This window comes from Nilaparvata lugens, chromosome 8 (assembly GCF_014356525.2).
Source record: "Nilaparvata lugens isolate BPH chromosome 8, ASM1435652v1, whole genome shotgun sequence".
In the NCBI taxonomy this organism is placed as follows: domain Eukaryota; kingdom Metazoa; phylum Arthropoda; class Insecta; order Hemiptera; family Delphacidae; genus Nilaparvata; species Nilaparvata lugens.
The window spans coordinates 2,285,707-2,302,118 of NC_052511.1; the positions used below are offsets into that span (position 1 = coordinate 2,285,707).

The 16,412-nt window shown below is 29.9% G+C and overlaps 1 protein-coding gene across 6 annotated transcripts in view; it reads left to right on the plus strand.

Annotated features, from left to right (window-relative positions):
- The window catches only part of LOC111043515 (ATP-sensitive inward rectifier potassium channel 11), a 57,438-nt gene that overhangs the window by 21,297 nt on the left and 19,729 nt on the right, over window positions 1–16,412 (plus strand). Inside the window, exons 1-2 of one of the 6 annotated variants that reach the window (XM_039433729.1) lie at window positions 6,238–6,313; window positions 14,726–14,954. The exons of 2 other annotated variants lie outside the window; for them this stretch is intronic. In XM_039433729.1, the coding sequence (XP_039289663.1) occupies window positions 14,749–14,954 (206 nt within the window). In that variant the 5' untranslated portion in view covers window positions 6,238–6,313; window positions 14,726–14,748. Of the gene's footprint in view, window positions 1–6,237; window positions 6,374–8,273; window positions 8,455–8,523; window positions 8,813–14,725; window positions 14,955–16,412 lie in introns of those variants that run through there. 3 more of the 6 variants (XM_039433726.1, XM_039433728.1, XM_039433727.1) reach the window with 3 other exon arrangements.

A 16,412-nucleotide genomic window follows, 5' to 3' on the forward strand; every position in this document is an offset into this window, starting at 1 on the left:
CCATGGAATTGACATCTTAAAACTCACTCCTTGTATAGTTTGAACAAACAAATTGGAATACGTACGATTATGGGTTAGTTTATTGGGTCAGTACAAGAAAATATTTATAAAATGAACTCACAATACATAAAAATAATCAATAAACCTGATACATAATGCCTGATTACTAGGTTGACAGTGGTTGTAATAAAATAAAATAAATAATTAAGTGCTTAAACAATAAAATAAGCATAAATCAGACAATAAAATTAATTCAATACTATATTCACTTGATAACCATGTAGTCATTTTCATTGAACAGTCCAGAAATTCACATCTTAAAACTCACTCCTTATATAGTTCAAACAAAAAAATTGGAATACGGTTATGGGTCAGTTTATTGGGTCAGTACGTATGTCTATCTCAAACTTTTATTGACTATTATTTGGTGGACAGGTCAATTTTATCCTCAGTTTAGTAGAAAATTTTAAAGTTTCTAATGTTTTGTGCTGTTTTCTGCTTCAGAAACATTTGTCCTATAAATATGTATATTTTAGTAATCTACTTCCATGTTTCTAAACAATACCTAAACTTCCTAATTGAGTTAGTCTTTCATTTTCCAAGGCCTGAATAAGTTATCGTTTTTTAAATTCTCAAAAACAAGGTTCTTCCAATCTATATTGACTTGTTTATTAGTTTTGACGACTCCACTTTGTTCTGTACTAAACTATCCAACTTATGATGGAGAGAAACATTTAAAGTGTAGCACCTTATCTAAAATATCATAAAAATGTCATCAGGATTTGGTTCAATGAAACAAACATTGCAAAAAGCTTGTTGTGGTTGAAATTGGTTTTGTCTACATATTTATAAACTGTGTACAAAAATTTATTTTTTTGCAGTTCTGTTGAACTTCCATTCTGAATTTTTAATAGTTGTATATTATTATCTACAATAGCTTCCAATAAAAGAAATTCTATTATATTAAGCGAGCAATTCTGTATTTTTATATTTGGTTATTTATTTTTATTTATGTCCAACGGATCTCGAAAACGGCTCTAACGATTTTCACGAAATTTGGAACATAGTAGGTTTATAATAGAAAAATTCGATTGCACTAGGTCTCATCCCTGGGAAAACTCGCTGAACGACATTAAAAGTATAATTCATCCTTGGAAAAACAGCTGAGACTTTCGTCGTCTGTGGATAATAAAAAAGTGCGTCTGTAGAAAATCAAAATATCTCATCACCGAAATTCATAAGCTGACGTATAGCCTGCTGTAAAATATAAACACGATCATTTTAAAGAATTGTGTTCTGTTTATCAATAGATAGAAATAACGAGCGATGCTTGGTGTCCCGATATTATATATTAATATTGATATCATTCATTCAACTTGTTGAAGGAAATCATTGCCTATTCTGGTTGGAATTCGGTTTGTTTACTTATTTATAAACAAGAAGTTTTTTTGCAGTTCTGTTGTACTTCCATTTTGGATTTTTAATTGTTGTATATTATTATAAGATAAGATAATATTTTTATTCAACACAGTAAACTTTACAATAAATCTTTTTGTGTAGTTGAGAAGTTGATATTGTGATAATTATTCATATTGAATGAAAAAGACTAAGAAATTGTCAAAAAACCACTGATTTATTGATAATTAGAAAGACCGGTTTCGGTTATAACTAGGTAATAATTATTAGGTAATATTATTAGGTAATAACCGAAACCGGTCTTTCTAATTATCAATAAATCAGTGGTTTTTTGACAATTTCTTAGTCTTTTTCATTCAATCTTTACAATAAATAGTTGAATAACGTCAGGTCTTAATTGACCGAGCGAAGTGAGGTCTAAGATTCAAGTCGACGGTTTGGCATTTCTCTTAATGTTTAAATGTTTGAAAGTTTAAATGTTTATATGTTGCGCATTTACGGTGAAACACGGTAATAGATTTTCATGAAATTTGTTCCTCTTTTAATTGCGCGTCGACGTATATACAGGATTTTTGGAAATTTTGCATTTCAAGGATAATATAAAAGGAAAAAGGAACCTCCTTCATACGCCAATATTAGAGTAAAAATCAGACAAAAGAATAATTATACGTCATAAATCAGCTGACAAGTGATTACACAGATGTGTGGAGAAGCCAGCCTATTGCTGTATTTCCATAAGGTCTATAGTTTCAATCAGGTACTTGTGGATGAGAATACTGCGTGAGGTCTACTGTTCACAGAACTACTAAAGTAACAATAATAAGTTAACAATAACAAGGCACACATGGAAGACAGTTGAATATTTACAATAATTTTCAATAAATTAAATATTTATCAATATTTATAGAAAGAAAAATAAAAATCTCAGTACCCTTTTTGAATTATTTAATCACAACATGTTTCGGACATTGATGCCATTTTCAAGTGATATGAAGTGAATAAATAAATACTGCTGGAAGATTCTTCCAAAAAACAAGTTGTGATTAAATAATTCAAAAAGTGTACTGAGATTTTTATTTTTCTTTCTATTTTTATTACAATTAGCCCTATACAGAAAAGAGATAAATCAATATTTATATCATTCAATTAACCTGTGAAAGGAAATCATTAACAATCATTCTATTTTAAGCTGTACCTACTCATTAAATGTGATCATTTCCTGTAATTTACTTCCTCTCCTGTCTATTTTGATATATGAATGAAATTGTGCCACCATTATGGTCCTTTCTATTGTATTGTGATAATTGTCATCAAACCAAAAATCAAACAAACATTCTCTTACTCTATCACATATTAAGCTATATTCTCTTATTCTCTCTATCATACATTTCCCTCTATTCGCTTACTCTCTTTATCACACTTTCCATTTATTTTCTTTCTTTCTTCTTCCGTTTTTATCTTGTTTTAGGTTGTTTTTATTTTCTCTTCTTCTATCTCATTCTCTGTTGATCACAATAATTATTATAGGAAATTCAGTTTGGAATCCTGGTTACTTGTTCATGGTTAGTTCTTGTGTATACTTACATACTCCAACATGGTTATATAGGGTTACATATTTTTTGTTTCTTGTAGACTTACATACTTAAACATTGTGTTATTGTTTAGAAGAAGAATAGGTTTCTTGTTTGTTATCCTCCAAATATTAGAATTTAGTATATTAAGTTTGTTATTGGTCCTGCAAAATTATTTCTTTATATGTGATTATTTCCTATTTTAGTGATAATAGTATGAAATATTTCTTCCATGTTTGGTCTTGAAGCATCTAAATTTAAAAATCCACTTTGTGAAAATAATTAAGGACTGATAATTTTGTGAAGTGAACAACTACAAGACTTAACCTATTTCTGACTATGTGTAACCTAAATTTTAAAATCTACTTTGTGAAAATAATTAAGGTCTGAGCATTTTGTGAAGTGAACAACTACAAGACTCAACTTATTTCTGACTATGTGTAACCTAAATTTTAAAATCTACTTTGTGAAAATAATTAAGGACTGATAATTTTGTGAAGTGAACAACTACAAGACTTAACCTATTTCTGACTATGTGTAACCTTATCTAAATTTGGGAGAGGAATAGCACAAGTTTACCTTATTTTTCTTATTGAATGAAAAAGACTAAGAAATTGTCAACAGACCACAAATTTGTGTTTTTTTTTGACAATTTCTTAGTCTTTTTCATTCAATATGAATAATTACCACAATATCAACTTCTCAACTACACAAAAAGTGAAAAAACTTATTTTTTCTCTTCCTATCATTTTGATGATGTACTTATTGTATGAATCAATGAAGAATAAAGAATCATATTTTTTCTTGTAGACTTACATACTTAAACATGGTGTTATTGTTCAGAAGAATAAATATGTTTCTTGTTTGCTATTTTCCAAATTTTGTGATATCTTTGTTGAAACATACGGTGACTTGTGGTGTGGTATTGAAAAATGGTGAAATTGGGAATCTGAAACTTTGAAACATTTTTCTTGTTTGTTATTTCCCAAATTTGGTGATATCTCTGTTGAAAAGTAATACAAGTGATTACATAATTATTTAAAAAGGATTAGAATGTGACTGCAACTTTGACACATTTTTATTATTTGTTATTTTCCAAATTTGGTGAAATCTCTTTTGAAAAGTGATACCTGTAACTTCTAGTGTAATATTGAGAAATGGTCAAATTGTGTAAATTTCACTTTTTGTGTAGTTGAGAAGTTGATATTGTGGTAATTATTCAATAAATCAGTGGTTTTCTGACAATTTCTTAGTCTTTTTCATTCAAAATTGTGTAAACTTTGAAACTTTAAATTTTTTATATTATTCTATTAAATTTTGTGGAGCACGATTTATTGAAATAGGTACTTCTCATACCTTTCACTATTAAATTAAATCATAGAGAAAGGATAAGCCTATTTGTTTGTCTCTGACTAAATTCACCACTAAAAACGTATTCTTTTATATCTCCATTGAAAATTCACATCTATAGTGAGTTCCACGTTATTTGATTAGCATTGGTGTTGCTATCCTTATCTATCTTTCGACAAAGCAGATAGCTCTATCCTTCTCTAGCTCAATTCAATATCACATTCAACAAAAGTATCTTACTCTTTTTCACTTTAAATAAATCAATATTCCTCTTCAAAGTGAAATAAATAAATTGAATGAAAAAAGACTAAGAAATTGTCAAAAAACCACTGATTAGAAATAATTATCAATAAATCAGTGGTTTTTTGACAATTTCTTAGTCCTTTTTTCATTCAATATGAATAATTACCACAATATCAACTTCTCAACTACACAAAAAATAAATAAATATTTTATTATTATTATTATTAAATGAAATTCCAATTAAATGCTGTAAATCACCCCGAAGACTTCTGCTACTGCAAATATTGACAACAGGGTAAACAGCTAGATGGAAATTCGATGAGCGCACTATACAAAAAAAAATTAATAAATATTTCAAATTCAAATTTATTTGTTCCTTGTACAATTGCATACATACAGTCGCATTATATACACTATAATAGATTTATCAATAGTACGGAAGAGCTAGGAGCTTACAAGACCATTGTCTGATCGTTAGTTTTTAGAAAAGGAACCATATTAGAGAGATTTTCACATCTGTAGGGAAATTGCATCCTACAAACCATCAAATTAGTGCCAGTATGAAAATGAAATGATTGCTTCTTTCAAATCAATGGAATTACTATCCCATACCTCCTTTACTATTCATTTACTTTCCACCTATAGAAAATCCCTGAAAATAATCCACCCTAGAAAATAATCAAGAAATAACTGCACAGTATTTCTGTCTAAATATTACTTGTTAATAATACTCTTAGTTATAATCTTCCACATTGGAAGCTTATCAAGTAATAATAATAGTCATGAGATCATGAGAGTTTTTCTCTAAAGTAATATGCTATATAATTGTATCACTACATTACTTATAATAATCATGAGATCATGAAAATTATTGAATGAAAAAATTCACACAAAAATGAAAATTTATCTCCAATGTAGTATTTAAAGATGACCCCTGTCAAAAACACATCAAACTATGGTACAAATTCATAAAACTTTTATCCAAAATTCAACGTATCTTAAATAATATTTTTAATTCATGAAATAACATCATAGTACCCTTTTTTGAAAAGTTCTAAATATAAATAACAGATAAAAACACATTTGTGTTTTAATAAAAAATAAATAGGCCTGTCAAAAACACATCAAACTATGGTACAAATTCATAAACTTTTATCCAAAATTCAACGTATCTTAAATAATATTTTTAATTCAAAAAATAACATCATAGTACCCTTTTTTTGAAAAGTTTTAAATATAAATAACAGATAAAAACACATTTGTGTTTTAATAAAAAATAAGTAGGCCTGAATACATACTTTTTAAGATAATATTTTCAATTAATTAATTCATGGGAGGTTATCACCCGTTATTTAGATTAATTGGCCATATATTATCATACAACTGTCAATCATTGATCATTTTCAGAAAAAGTACATTCATTAATGCAAGAATTCTATTGTTTATGTGATGCTTTGCAGATAAATCATTTTCTGAAGAACAATAAAGTTAGTTTAATTCATAACTGAGAATAGTTTGAAATTAACGTTCTCTTCTGTGATTGGTGGTTTTGGAATATTCACTTTTATTGATAAGCTGTGCAAATCTTAGTTTAACTGTTAGTTGGTTCAACATTAGGATTCAAATCTTAGTTTAACTGTTATTCTACATAAGGACTCGGAGTAGTTTGTTGGATATCTAGTTTAGTTTATAGAAGAGTTCAGATTGATTTGACTCCAGTTTGATTCGTTGATGTGATTTGTGTTCTTTTCTCACTTAAAAATTGTTTGATAAAGTTTTTAGAGTGAATATTGGTGTTGTGAAAATTTTCTATAATGGAAGAGACTTGATATTTTGTCAATGTTCTACTTTATTTTGAGAAAAATTATTGACCGAGCGAAGTGAGGTCTAAGATTCAAGTCGACGGTTTGGCGTTTCTCTTAATGTTTAAATGTTTATATGTTGCGCATTTACGGCGAAACGCGGTAGTAGATTTTTATGAAATTTGACAGGTATGTTCCTTTTTTAATTATTGCGCGTCGACGTATATACAAGGTTTTTGGAAATTTTGCATTTCAAGGATAATATAAAAGGAAAAAGGAGCCTCCTTCATACGCCAATATTAGAGTAAAAATCAGACTGTAGAATTATTCATCATAAATCAGCTGACAAGTGATTACACAGATGTGTGGAGAAGCCAGTCTATTGCTGTATTTCAATAAGGTCTATAGTTTCAATCAGGTACTTGTGGATGAGAATACTGCCTGAGGTCTACTGTTCACAGAACTACTAGTTATTTTACAGGACCATGCTTTCATGTGTTCTTTCACTTGAAGCTGATGATGTTTGAGCACCCATGAAAGCATATGCTTCTGGAACATAACAATTTTTATTAAAAAAGTAGAATATTGACAAAACCTCAAGTCTCCTCAATTAATTAAAAATTCACTATTGGTGATTTACAGTGCTAAAAGAATCAGTTCAACAACTGGATACTAATTACTGTGAGGTGCACGTTATAATGGCAGTATTTGATTAACATTGGTGTTGTTATCCTTGTCTATCATTCGACAAAGCAGACAGCTCTGTCCTTTTCCAGCTCCACAACGTTGCCAGATCGGTTGCTTATTTAAGCCCTGTTTTCATTCATTCATTCAACATTTTCTCATTTATTTGTGGATACACTTACAGGTCATATTCTATAATGGTATAGAAATATAGAAATAATAAATGGTATAGAACAACAGGCTGGTTCCAAAACTATTCTAATCCCAATTTTTGATAATGAATAATATGCCTAAAAAAATAGGTTATCTAATGAGTATCTGTATGGGTATCTCTGAGTTATCTATAAGGCAGAAATAGAATAACATTGATTCTTATGAGAGTTTTCACACATCTTCAGTCATCACATGTGTGTACACTGCCATAAGAACCAATGCTATTCTATTTAAATCAAATCAATATTTTTATTCACAATACAAACAGTTGAGGGTCCTGCCAAAACCAATGGTTTTTCGGCGGGTGCCCAGTTACAGAAAAAAATGAGTTACAAAAGATAAATAAACTTAGACAAAATAAATATTACACTTCAAAAATTTTAAGTAAAAAATGAAAGAAAACTTAATACAAAATTAAAATAAGAAATATACATCAGATTTTGATACAGAATTAATAAAAAATGGAAAAATAGAAATTTATTAGAAAGGAATGAAATAAAAAGGAAAAGGGAAAAATTGTTTTACACAAGTAATAGTACATTTTTATCGTTGAGGCAGGCGGCAGTGACAATAAAAGGAAAATTTTTTAAACTTCAGCCAGCAAAAATTGAAGCATTTTCTTCATCAGTCAGCACATGTGTGAACACTGCCATAAGAAGCATTAGTATTCTATTTCTTCTTCAGTTATCACATGTGTGAACAGTCCTATAAGAACTAATGCTTTCTATTCCTGCTCAGCAGAACTGAAAAATCGGAAAGCAGGGCTTAAGTGTTCGATTGTTGTCTTTTGTTTGCTAATTTTTAACCGGCACACTGTCTGCCTCTCTCTCGATCTTTCCTTACTCTCTTTTCATCTCTCTATCACTCTCTCTCTCTGTCTCTCTCTCTCTCTATCTCTCTCTAAAAAAAACTGTCATCAAAGTTTAGACAAGCAGTTAGACCTTGTTACAACAGTGACTGTAGGTGGATAGAGTCAAGAGGATAATAGGCCTCTAGTAGTTAACACGTTCCCTCTTCCTCTCTCCCATTTCCTCCCTATCTTCTCTCTCACTCTCTCCTTCATCATGCTCTCTCACTTCCTCCCAATTCTCTACCATTGCACACATAAGTTGTCTGTTGCATTTTTATCAGAGGTCTCTTCGCTTCAACACGGGATGTGTATGTCAAGTGTTTAGGTATTCTTTCCACCGCTTGAATTTCAAATTGTGATCTTAATTTGTAGCTTCTTGAATTTTAAACAGTGATCCATATTTTTAGAGTCCTGTTTTTTAAATCGTTTCAGTGTGATCTCATCCAGTGCTTTAATAAGTGCTTTATTCTGACTACTAGTCGTTCTTTTTAATAACGAAAAGTGCTTTAATAAGATTGAGTTTCAAATTGTGATCCTCTAAATTTGTAGCCTTCTTGAATTTTAAACAGGGATCCATATTTTCAGAGAAGTTCTCTGCTCTCAAATCATCTCAGTGTGATCTCATCCAGTGCTGAAATAAGATTGTGCTGTTAGGTTTAGCTCTAGAACGACAATTTTGTGATGTTAGTGTATGAATTTCAATTCTAGAATGGTTCTTAAATAATAATTGGTGTGGATTTGGATTAGGTGTTGTGTCACTGTTGCTTTTGGAGTGTGATCTAATCCTTCTTGTTGTTTAACTTGTTAATCGTTGCTGGAATTGAGTTCTGAATTTAGTTGAAGGGTTTAACTTCATTGAAATGTATGATTACACAGTTCAAATCAAATCATTTTTTATTTTGACAAAAAACACAACTCAGTGAAATACAGATATAAACTTCTATACAGTTAGTTCCTGTCGAAATAAAAATACTACTTGCTAAATTATTCTCAATAATTAATTTCTTAACGGTTATTGAATTTAGTTCTGAGGGGTTGGGCTTCAATTAAATCTATGACCACACATTTAACTTGTTAATGATTATTGTAATGTAGGAATGAGGGCCTTATTTCTGAGGATCTTAGGTCTGAGCTCCAATCGACTTCACAATTAACTTGTGAATTATTGTTTGATTCAAGTTCTGGGGGCTACAATTCAATTAAATGTATGGCCAAACATTTAACTTGTTAATTATTATTGTAATTTAGGTCTGAGAGACTAATTTCTGAGGATCTTAGGTCTGAGCTTCAATTGATTTTACAATTAGCTTGTGAATTGTTGTTTGATTGAAGTTCTGAGGGCTTTCGCATCAATTTAATATATTACTACACTTTTTGTGTAGTTGAGAAGTTGATATTGTGGTAATTATTCATATTGAATGAAAAAAAACTAAGAAATTGTCAAAAAAACACTGATTTATCAGTGGTATTAAATCAGTGGTTTTTTGAAAATTTCTTAGTTTTTTTTTCATTCAATATTACTACACTGTTTACTTGTTAATGGTTGATTGAATTCTGTTTTGAGGGATTTAACTTGAATCAAATTTACTGTATGTCTTCACAGTTGACTTGTTTAGTTATCAGAATTTGGCTCTGAAGGGTTTAGATTGAATGTCAAGTTCTGAGGGCTTAAGCATCAATTTAATATATTACTACGCTGTTTACTTGTTAATGGTTGATTGAATTCTGTTTTGAGGGATTTAACTTGAATTAATTTATGTCTTCACAGTTGACTTGTTTAGTTATCAGAATTTGGCTCTGAAGGGTTTAGATTGAATGTTAAGTTTTGAGGGCTTTAACTTCAATGTTATATATTACTACACTGTTAACTTGTTAATGGTTGATTGAATTCTGTTTTGAGGGATTTAACTTGAATTAAATTTATGTCTTCACAGTTGACTTGTTTAGTTATCAGAATTTGGCTCTGAAGGGTTTAGATTGAATGGAATGTGTGAGGTATGACTTCAAAATTAACTTGTTGATGGTTATTTTAATTCAGTTCTGAGGAGTTTAGATTCAATTAAATGTATGACTTTACAATTAAATTTTTAATGGTTGTTGTGAATTAGTTATGAGGGATTCAACTTCAATGAAATTTATGACTTCACAATAACTTGTTAATATTTAGCTCTGAGGTGTTTAGATTTTGTATGACTTCTCAATTAACTTGTTAATGGTTGTTAAAATTTAGTTCTGAGGGCTGGAATTTAATTAAATTATGGCTATACCATTTGTTGGATTTAGTTCCGAGGGCTCTGAATTCAATGTAGTTATTCAAAAGTGGTGTAATAGTGGAAGTTATTCAAATTGATAATCCAATGATTATTTAAGGGGTTCATTTTTGTGGGGCCAGGACTTTATACAATTATGTTATTGATTAAATAAACTTAGTTGAATGTACCGGTTCAACGTGTTTAAAAATACAAAAGTAGAAAAGAAATGCAGAACCTAAAATTGATTAAATAAACTTAGTTGAATGTACCCTATAGCCCTATACAATAGAAAAAATCATTAGTATCATCATTATCATTACAATATAAAAAATCTTTAGTATCATCTTATAACTTATTAGTATCAGTATCAACAATAAACTTAGTTGAATGTATCCTATAGCCCTATACAATAGAAAAAATCATTAGTTTGAATGTGTATCTATAATACATGATAATTTAGTTATAGTATATGATTTATTTTTAATATTTGTCAATTCCAAGTTAGTTGCTAGAAGTAGTAGTCCTGATTAGAACTACCTATCTTATTAATTTACCCCCTTATTATATCAAATAAATTGCTCACTAGTCTTTTTAGACTAGATTGCAATGTGTTGAAAAAACAATTATTTAAAATGAAATCACTTGACTAGGGATAGGTCCAATACACTCATTTTCATGTAAAATGTTCCAATATTCAATGATGATTCGATGTTGAAATCAAATTAATAATTATTCTGTGATATCAAATGAAAATTAAGCCTATAGTGAGGTGCACGTTATATTGGCAGTGTTTTATTGGCAATGGTATTGCTATCCTTGTCTATCATTCAACAAAATGGATAGCGCTATCTCTTTCTCGCTTTGCTCTGTTGCCAGATCGTATTTAAACAATGTAGAATTAATAATTAATTAACAAAATATTCAATCTTGACTTTGAAATTCATTATGAAATCATTGAAAAATATAATTTCATGCTTGATAAAATATAATTCATTATTTTAAACGAGAATGAACCGTTAATATTACATCAATAAACCTTTATCAGCTACCGCCTATAGAAGGCTTTGACAAGACAGAGGTTCGGCAACGTTGTTCTGCTATTTTTCTCCACTTCATTATAACGTGGACCTCAATATAGTTGGAACAAGGTCACTTCAACAGTGGTAGGATCAATTATTTTCATGTTTCAAATTACATTATTCAATTTTAAAGTTCAAGGAATACCTAATTTATAGTCCAATTATTTCCAATGAAAAGTTCAGTGATGCCACAGAGAAATAATCTAGGTATAAATACTCTATGGTGATACATATTTAAAGGGAACTGATATTAGCAATTCTTCCAAAATCTGGGTTCCAGTGAAATTTTAAAACATTAAGATCATTTATATGAGATGATTTCAATTAGAACTTGCCAATGATTCTCCTGCTTGGAAGCAAAACCCAATTGAATAATAATATACTAAAGTGGGATTTAATAGTAAATTGAACCCTAACTGTAGTGAGATAATGTGATCATTATTTCTTATTAATAAGTTCAATGCTTCCCATAACAGAAAGTCATTATAACTCTCCAATTAATAGAATCCAGAGGCTTTTCAATCTCTTTTCTGGGCGCCTAGACGTCTTTGGGTGCTCTCGTGCTGGCAGATTCCGCAACACTCTGAAGGGCTTAATTTAGGATAGATATTTGTAGCCAGATTTCCGTATGACATTTTTCTTTCTTTCTTTTTTGTGACTTTTTTTCTTCTTAGTGCCCACATGATTCTTTGTTCTTTCTCTATTGCATGGTTTGTACCCATGTAAGATATTTCAAGTGCATATTTTCCCACCTCTCATATTTTCTCTTGGAAAGTAGTTTCAGCAATAAATATAAGATAGGATTTTTTTAAATAAAAAAAACACATATTTCTATTGTTAAGGCGCTTTTTTGTTATATAATTTATTTTGTTCTTATTTTATTTTACTCTTGTTTTATTCTCAGCTTGTTGTTTATTTTAAATCTAATTTTTGAATGAAGAATGTTGTAATGTTTCAAGGAGACATTTATAAGGGTTTAACCTGTTGTCTCCATGTATGTATTTATGCAAATGAATTAATTATTCCCATCCATGTTGATAGTTGAAGGAAATCTCACTATAGTCTAGATGTCTTAAGACATATTGATGATCTTGGGTCTTTAGACTTTGTTGTAAGCTTCATATCAGTAAACGTTTCTTGGTCTTGAAAACCCTAGGCTTCATGCATTATCCAAATCTGCAGACTTCAGACATCCAACTGTTGAAAATGCAAACAATGTAGGCTATGTATTATTCAAGCCTCCTTTCCAACTGTCAAAAATGTAATTATGTATTTGTTCTAGTAATTCTTCACCAATTTGTGCTCTCACAGTTCCTAGAGAATGAAATATTTTACTGTGTAAAGCTTTAAAAATTAGACTGCACAAGACAGTCTTCACATTTGAATTGAATATCCTTTTCAAAGAATGTATGTTTCTTCAACCAAACTCAGTAAATTTATGTAGATTCATCAATATCACATAATTGAATATCCTTTTCAAAGAATTTGTGTTTCTTCAACTAAGTAAATTCATGTAGATTCATCAATATCACATATTTATCATAATTCAAATTTCATTTTGTCGCAATGTTGTTCAATAATTTTATTCTTCTTCAGTTGTTACATTGTAAAATTTATCGATTTATACATAGTTAGGTGAATGAATAAAAATAGAAATCTAAAGCTGCGTTTACACCAAAGTTATCAACAAAATGTTAATAACCTTATCCTTGAAGATTCTATTAGATTAAATATAACTTATCATAAACATGATGAACATTTATGTGTTTGTCATTTCCGTTCAATTTAATAGAATCTATAAGGATTAAGTTATTAATATTTTGTTAATAACTTTGGTGTAAACACAGCTCAAGTACCTTTTTAAAATTGTTTAGTCACGACATTTTTCGGCTATATAATGCCACTAGCCGTCAGGCTCGCTTCGCTCGCCATATCCGTCCAGCCAGGGGGCTCCGCCCCCTGGACCCCCGACTGGATCGTCCAAAAATGAGATCAGCAGGCTCGCTTCGCTCGCCTGCATTTTTCATTTGAGCATTTTTATCATATTTTAGGACAATCCAGTCAGGGTCCAGACTAAACGTCTGGTTAAACGGATATGGCGAGCGAAGCGAGCCTGACGGCTAGTAATATAATATTCCCAGGATTGAAGTAGCAGTGCCCAATCAATTTTTCCGCGATAAATGCATTTCAATCTTCAACTTGGTGCCAACCTAACAAAGTCAACTCAACTTAATTCCAACCTGACAAAATTATTAATTTAGTTGCCAGTTAACAACTACTGTTTCGAAGAGGTACTCTATCTAGATTATAGTTCTATAGTAACATATGATATGGAAGTTTCAATTAAGAGATTGGTAGAAGAAGAATATACATGCTAAAAGACGAACTTTAAACCCTTAAAAACAACCCTTAGAGTTAAAATATTGCCAAAAGATTTCTTAGTGCGCCTCTAAAGGGCCAACTGAACATACCTACCAAATTTGAACGTTTTTGGTCCGGTAGATTTTTAGTTATGCGAGTGAGTGAGTGAGTGAGTGAGTGAGTGAGTGAGTGACTGAGTCAGTCAGTCAGTGAGTGAGTGCCATTTCGCTTTTATATATATAGATTATCAAGTGATATTGATATCATATTTCTATTTTTATTTATATTCAAGAGTAGTCCTAAAGAAAAATACAATTTGGAGAATGAGTATTAAAAGAAGCATATTCTGATTATTGTCATTCACTTAGGGTCATATGCACCATATATGAAGGATGTGAATTGGCAATAGACTAGAAAATACTGCAGTGTTTTAGGCTTTCTTTACCAGTTCCCATGAATTCAACTTAAAATTGTGAATTAAACTTTACAATAGACTAGAAAATATTGCAAATATTTAGGCTTCCACTACCGGTTCAAATAAATTCCTCCTAAATGTGTGAATTTAATTAGTAAATACTGCAGTTTTTAGGCTTTCCTTACTGGTTTCCATGAATTCTTCTCAAAATTGTAAATTAAACTTTACAATAGACTAGAAAATACTGCAAATATTTAGGCTTTCACTACCGGTTCAAATAAATTCTCTCTGAATGTGTGAATTTAATTTGTAAGTGTTTCCGTTTCAACCTGTGAATTTAACTTGACAATAGACTATAAAATATTACATGTTTTTAGGCCCTCTTTACCTGTTCACTTAAAATCAGCTCTTATTATTTTATAAACTCTTTATTATAAACCGCTCTTTTATTAAACTCCGCTCCAACCTGTGAACTTAACTTGACAACAGACTAGAAAATACATGCAAAAGTGATGGAGAATAACAAGAGAATGGAAGAGGAAAAGAAATCGATGATAAAGAATGAGAAAAGTGTTGAGGCCGGTGAAACAATGAACAATTTGAGTGATAATTTGTCACAAGTGTCTTCGCCGAGTGATGTGTTCAACGCTTGTCAAACGCTCTTGCTAATTGATGACGTCACTAAGGCAACCGCTCAGAAAACTAGTGAATTGAAAAGGTAATTCGGTCAGAAAAATGAATTATTTATGAAGTCACTGCAAAATAACTAAAAAACGTAGTTGGTTTCTATTTTTTCACATTTCGTTCAGTGTTGTATTTTTGAAAAACATTGGTCTCTTCAACTGGGATAAAATTTAATTTTATCAAAAATTTGATGAATTATCAAAGCTGAAAGGCCATTCAATCAGGAAAATGAGTTGTTTCCAAAGTCACTGCAAAATAACTAAATAATGTAGTTGGTTTCTATTTTTTTAGATTTCATTCAGTGTTGTATTCTTGAAAAATATTGATCTCAACTCCTCAACTGTGATACAATTTAATTTTATAGAAAATTTGATGAGTTATCAAAACTGGAAAGGTAATTCGATCAGAAAAATAAGTTGTGCCCAAAGTCACTGCAAAACTAAAAAAGTAGTTGGTTTCTATTTTTTTTTTTTATATATATTTCATTCAGTGTTGTATTTTTGAAAAAAATTGGTCTGAACTTTAATAAAATCAAATTTTATCAGAAATTTGGAAAATTATCAAAGCTGAAAAGGTCATTCTATCAGGAAAATAAGTTATTCCCAAGTCATTGTAAAATAACTAAAAACATAGTTGTTGGTTTTCATTTTGGTTTCATTTCGTTCAATGTTGTATTTTTCAAAAACATTGGTCTCAACTGTAATAAAAGCTCTGAAGTTGCTTCAATAGTGCTCATGCACTAGAAGCAAGTGAACTAAAAAGGTAAATCGTGGAAAAATTTGTAAATTTAGGAATGTAAAGCTGCGTTTACACCAAAGTTATTAACAAAATGTTGATAACTTAATCGTTATAGATCCTATTAGATTGAACATAACTTATCATACACATGATGAACATATTGTCAAGTTCCGTTCAATCTAATATAGAATCTATAAGGATTAAGTTATCAACATTTTGTTAATAACTTTGGTGTAACCCAGCTTTAAAGATTCTTTAATCCCCAGACATTTTACAAAATGTATAAGCTCGTCATAAAACTAATAATACTAGTATTGACCACGGTATTTAGATGAAAATATCTTCTTTTATATAACGTGGTATTGACAATTCAATTCAATTCTATTTTCATGTTATGCAACGTATATAATACAATATTAACACAGGTCATAAACATTTCATCAAACAATACACATCTTAAATATATTACAAATGTCACCTCAATATACATGCAATATAGTCTATAATTAAAAACAAAGTTAATACACAACATCAGCGTCTTATTCAAATGTGGAGAAATCAATCAATAATTTTATTCAATTCAACACAAAACTCATAAAATAAATCAAAATACAAAAAATCTTAATCAAAAATAAGTTTCTAATAAGATACAAAAAACCAGGCTTCATGGTGGTGTGTTCTGAAAAGGGAAAAATGAGAAAAAATACCACATCTCCTCCCATACAATCAAATTATTTTCAAAATACATTTTAGC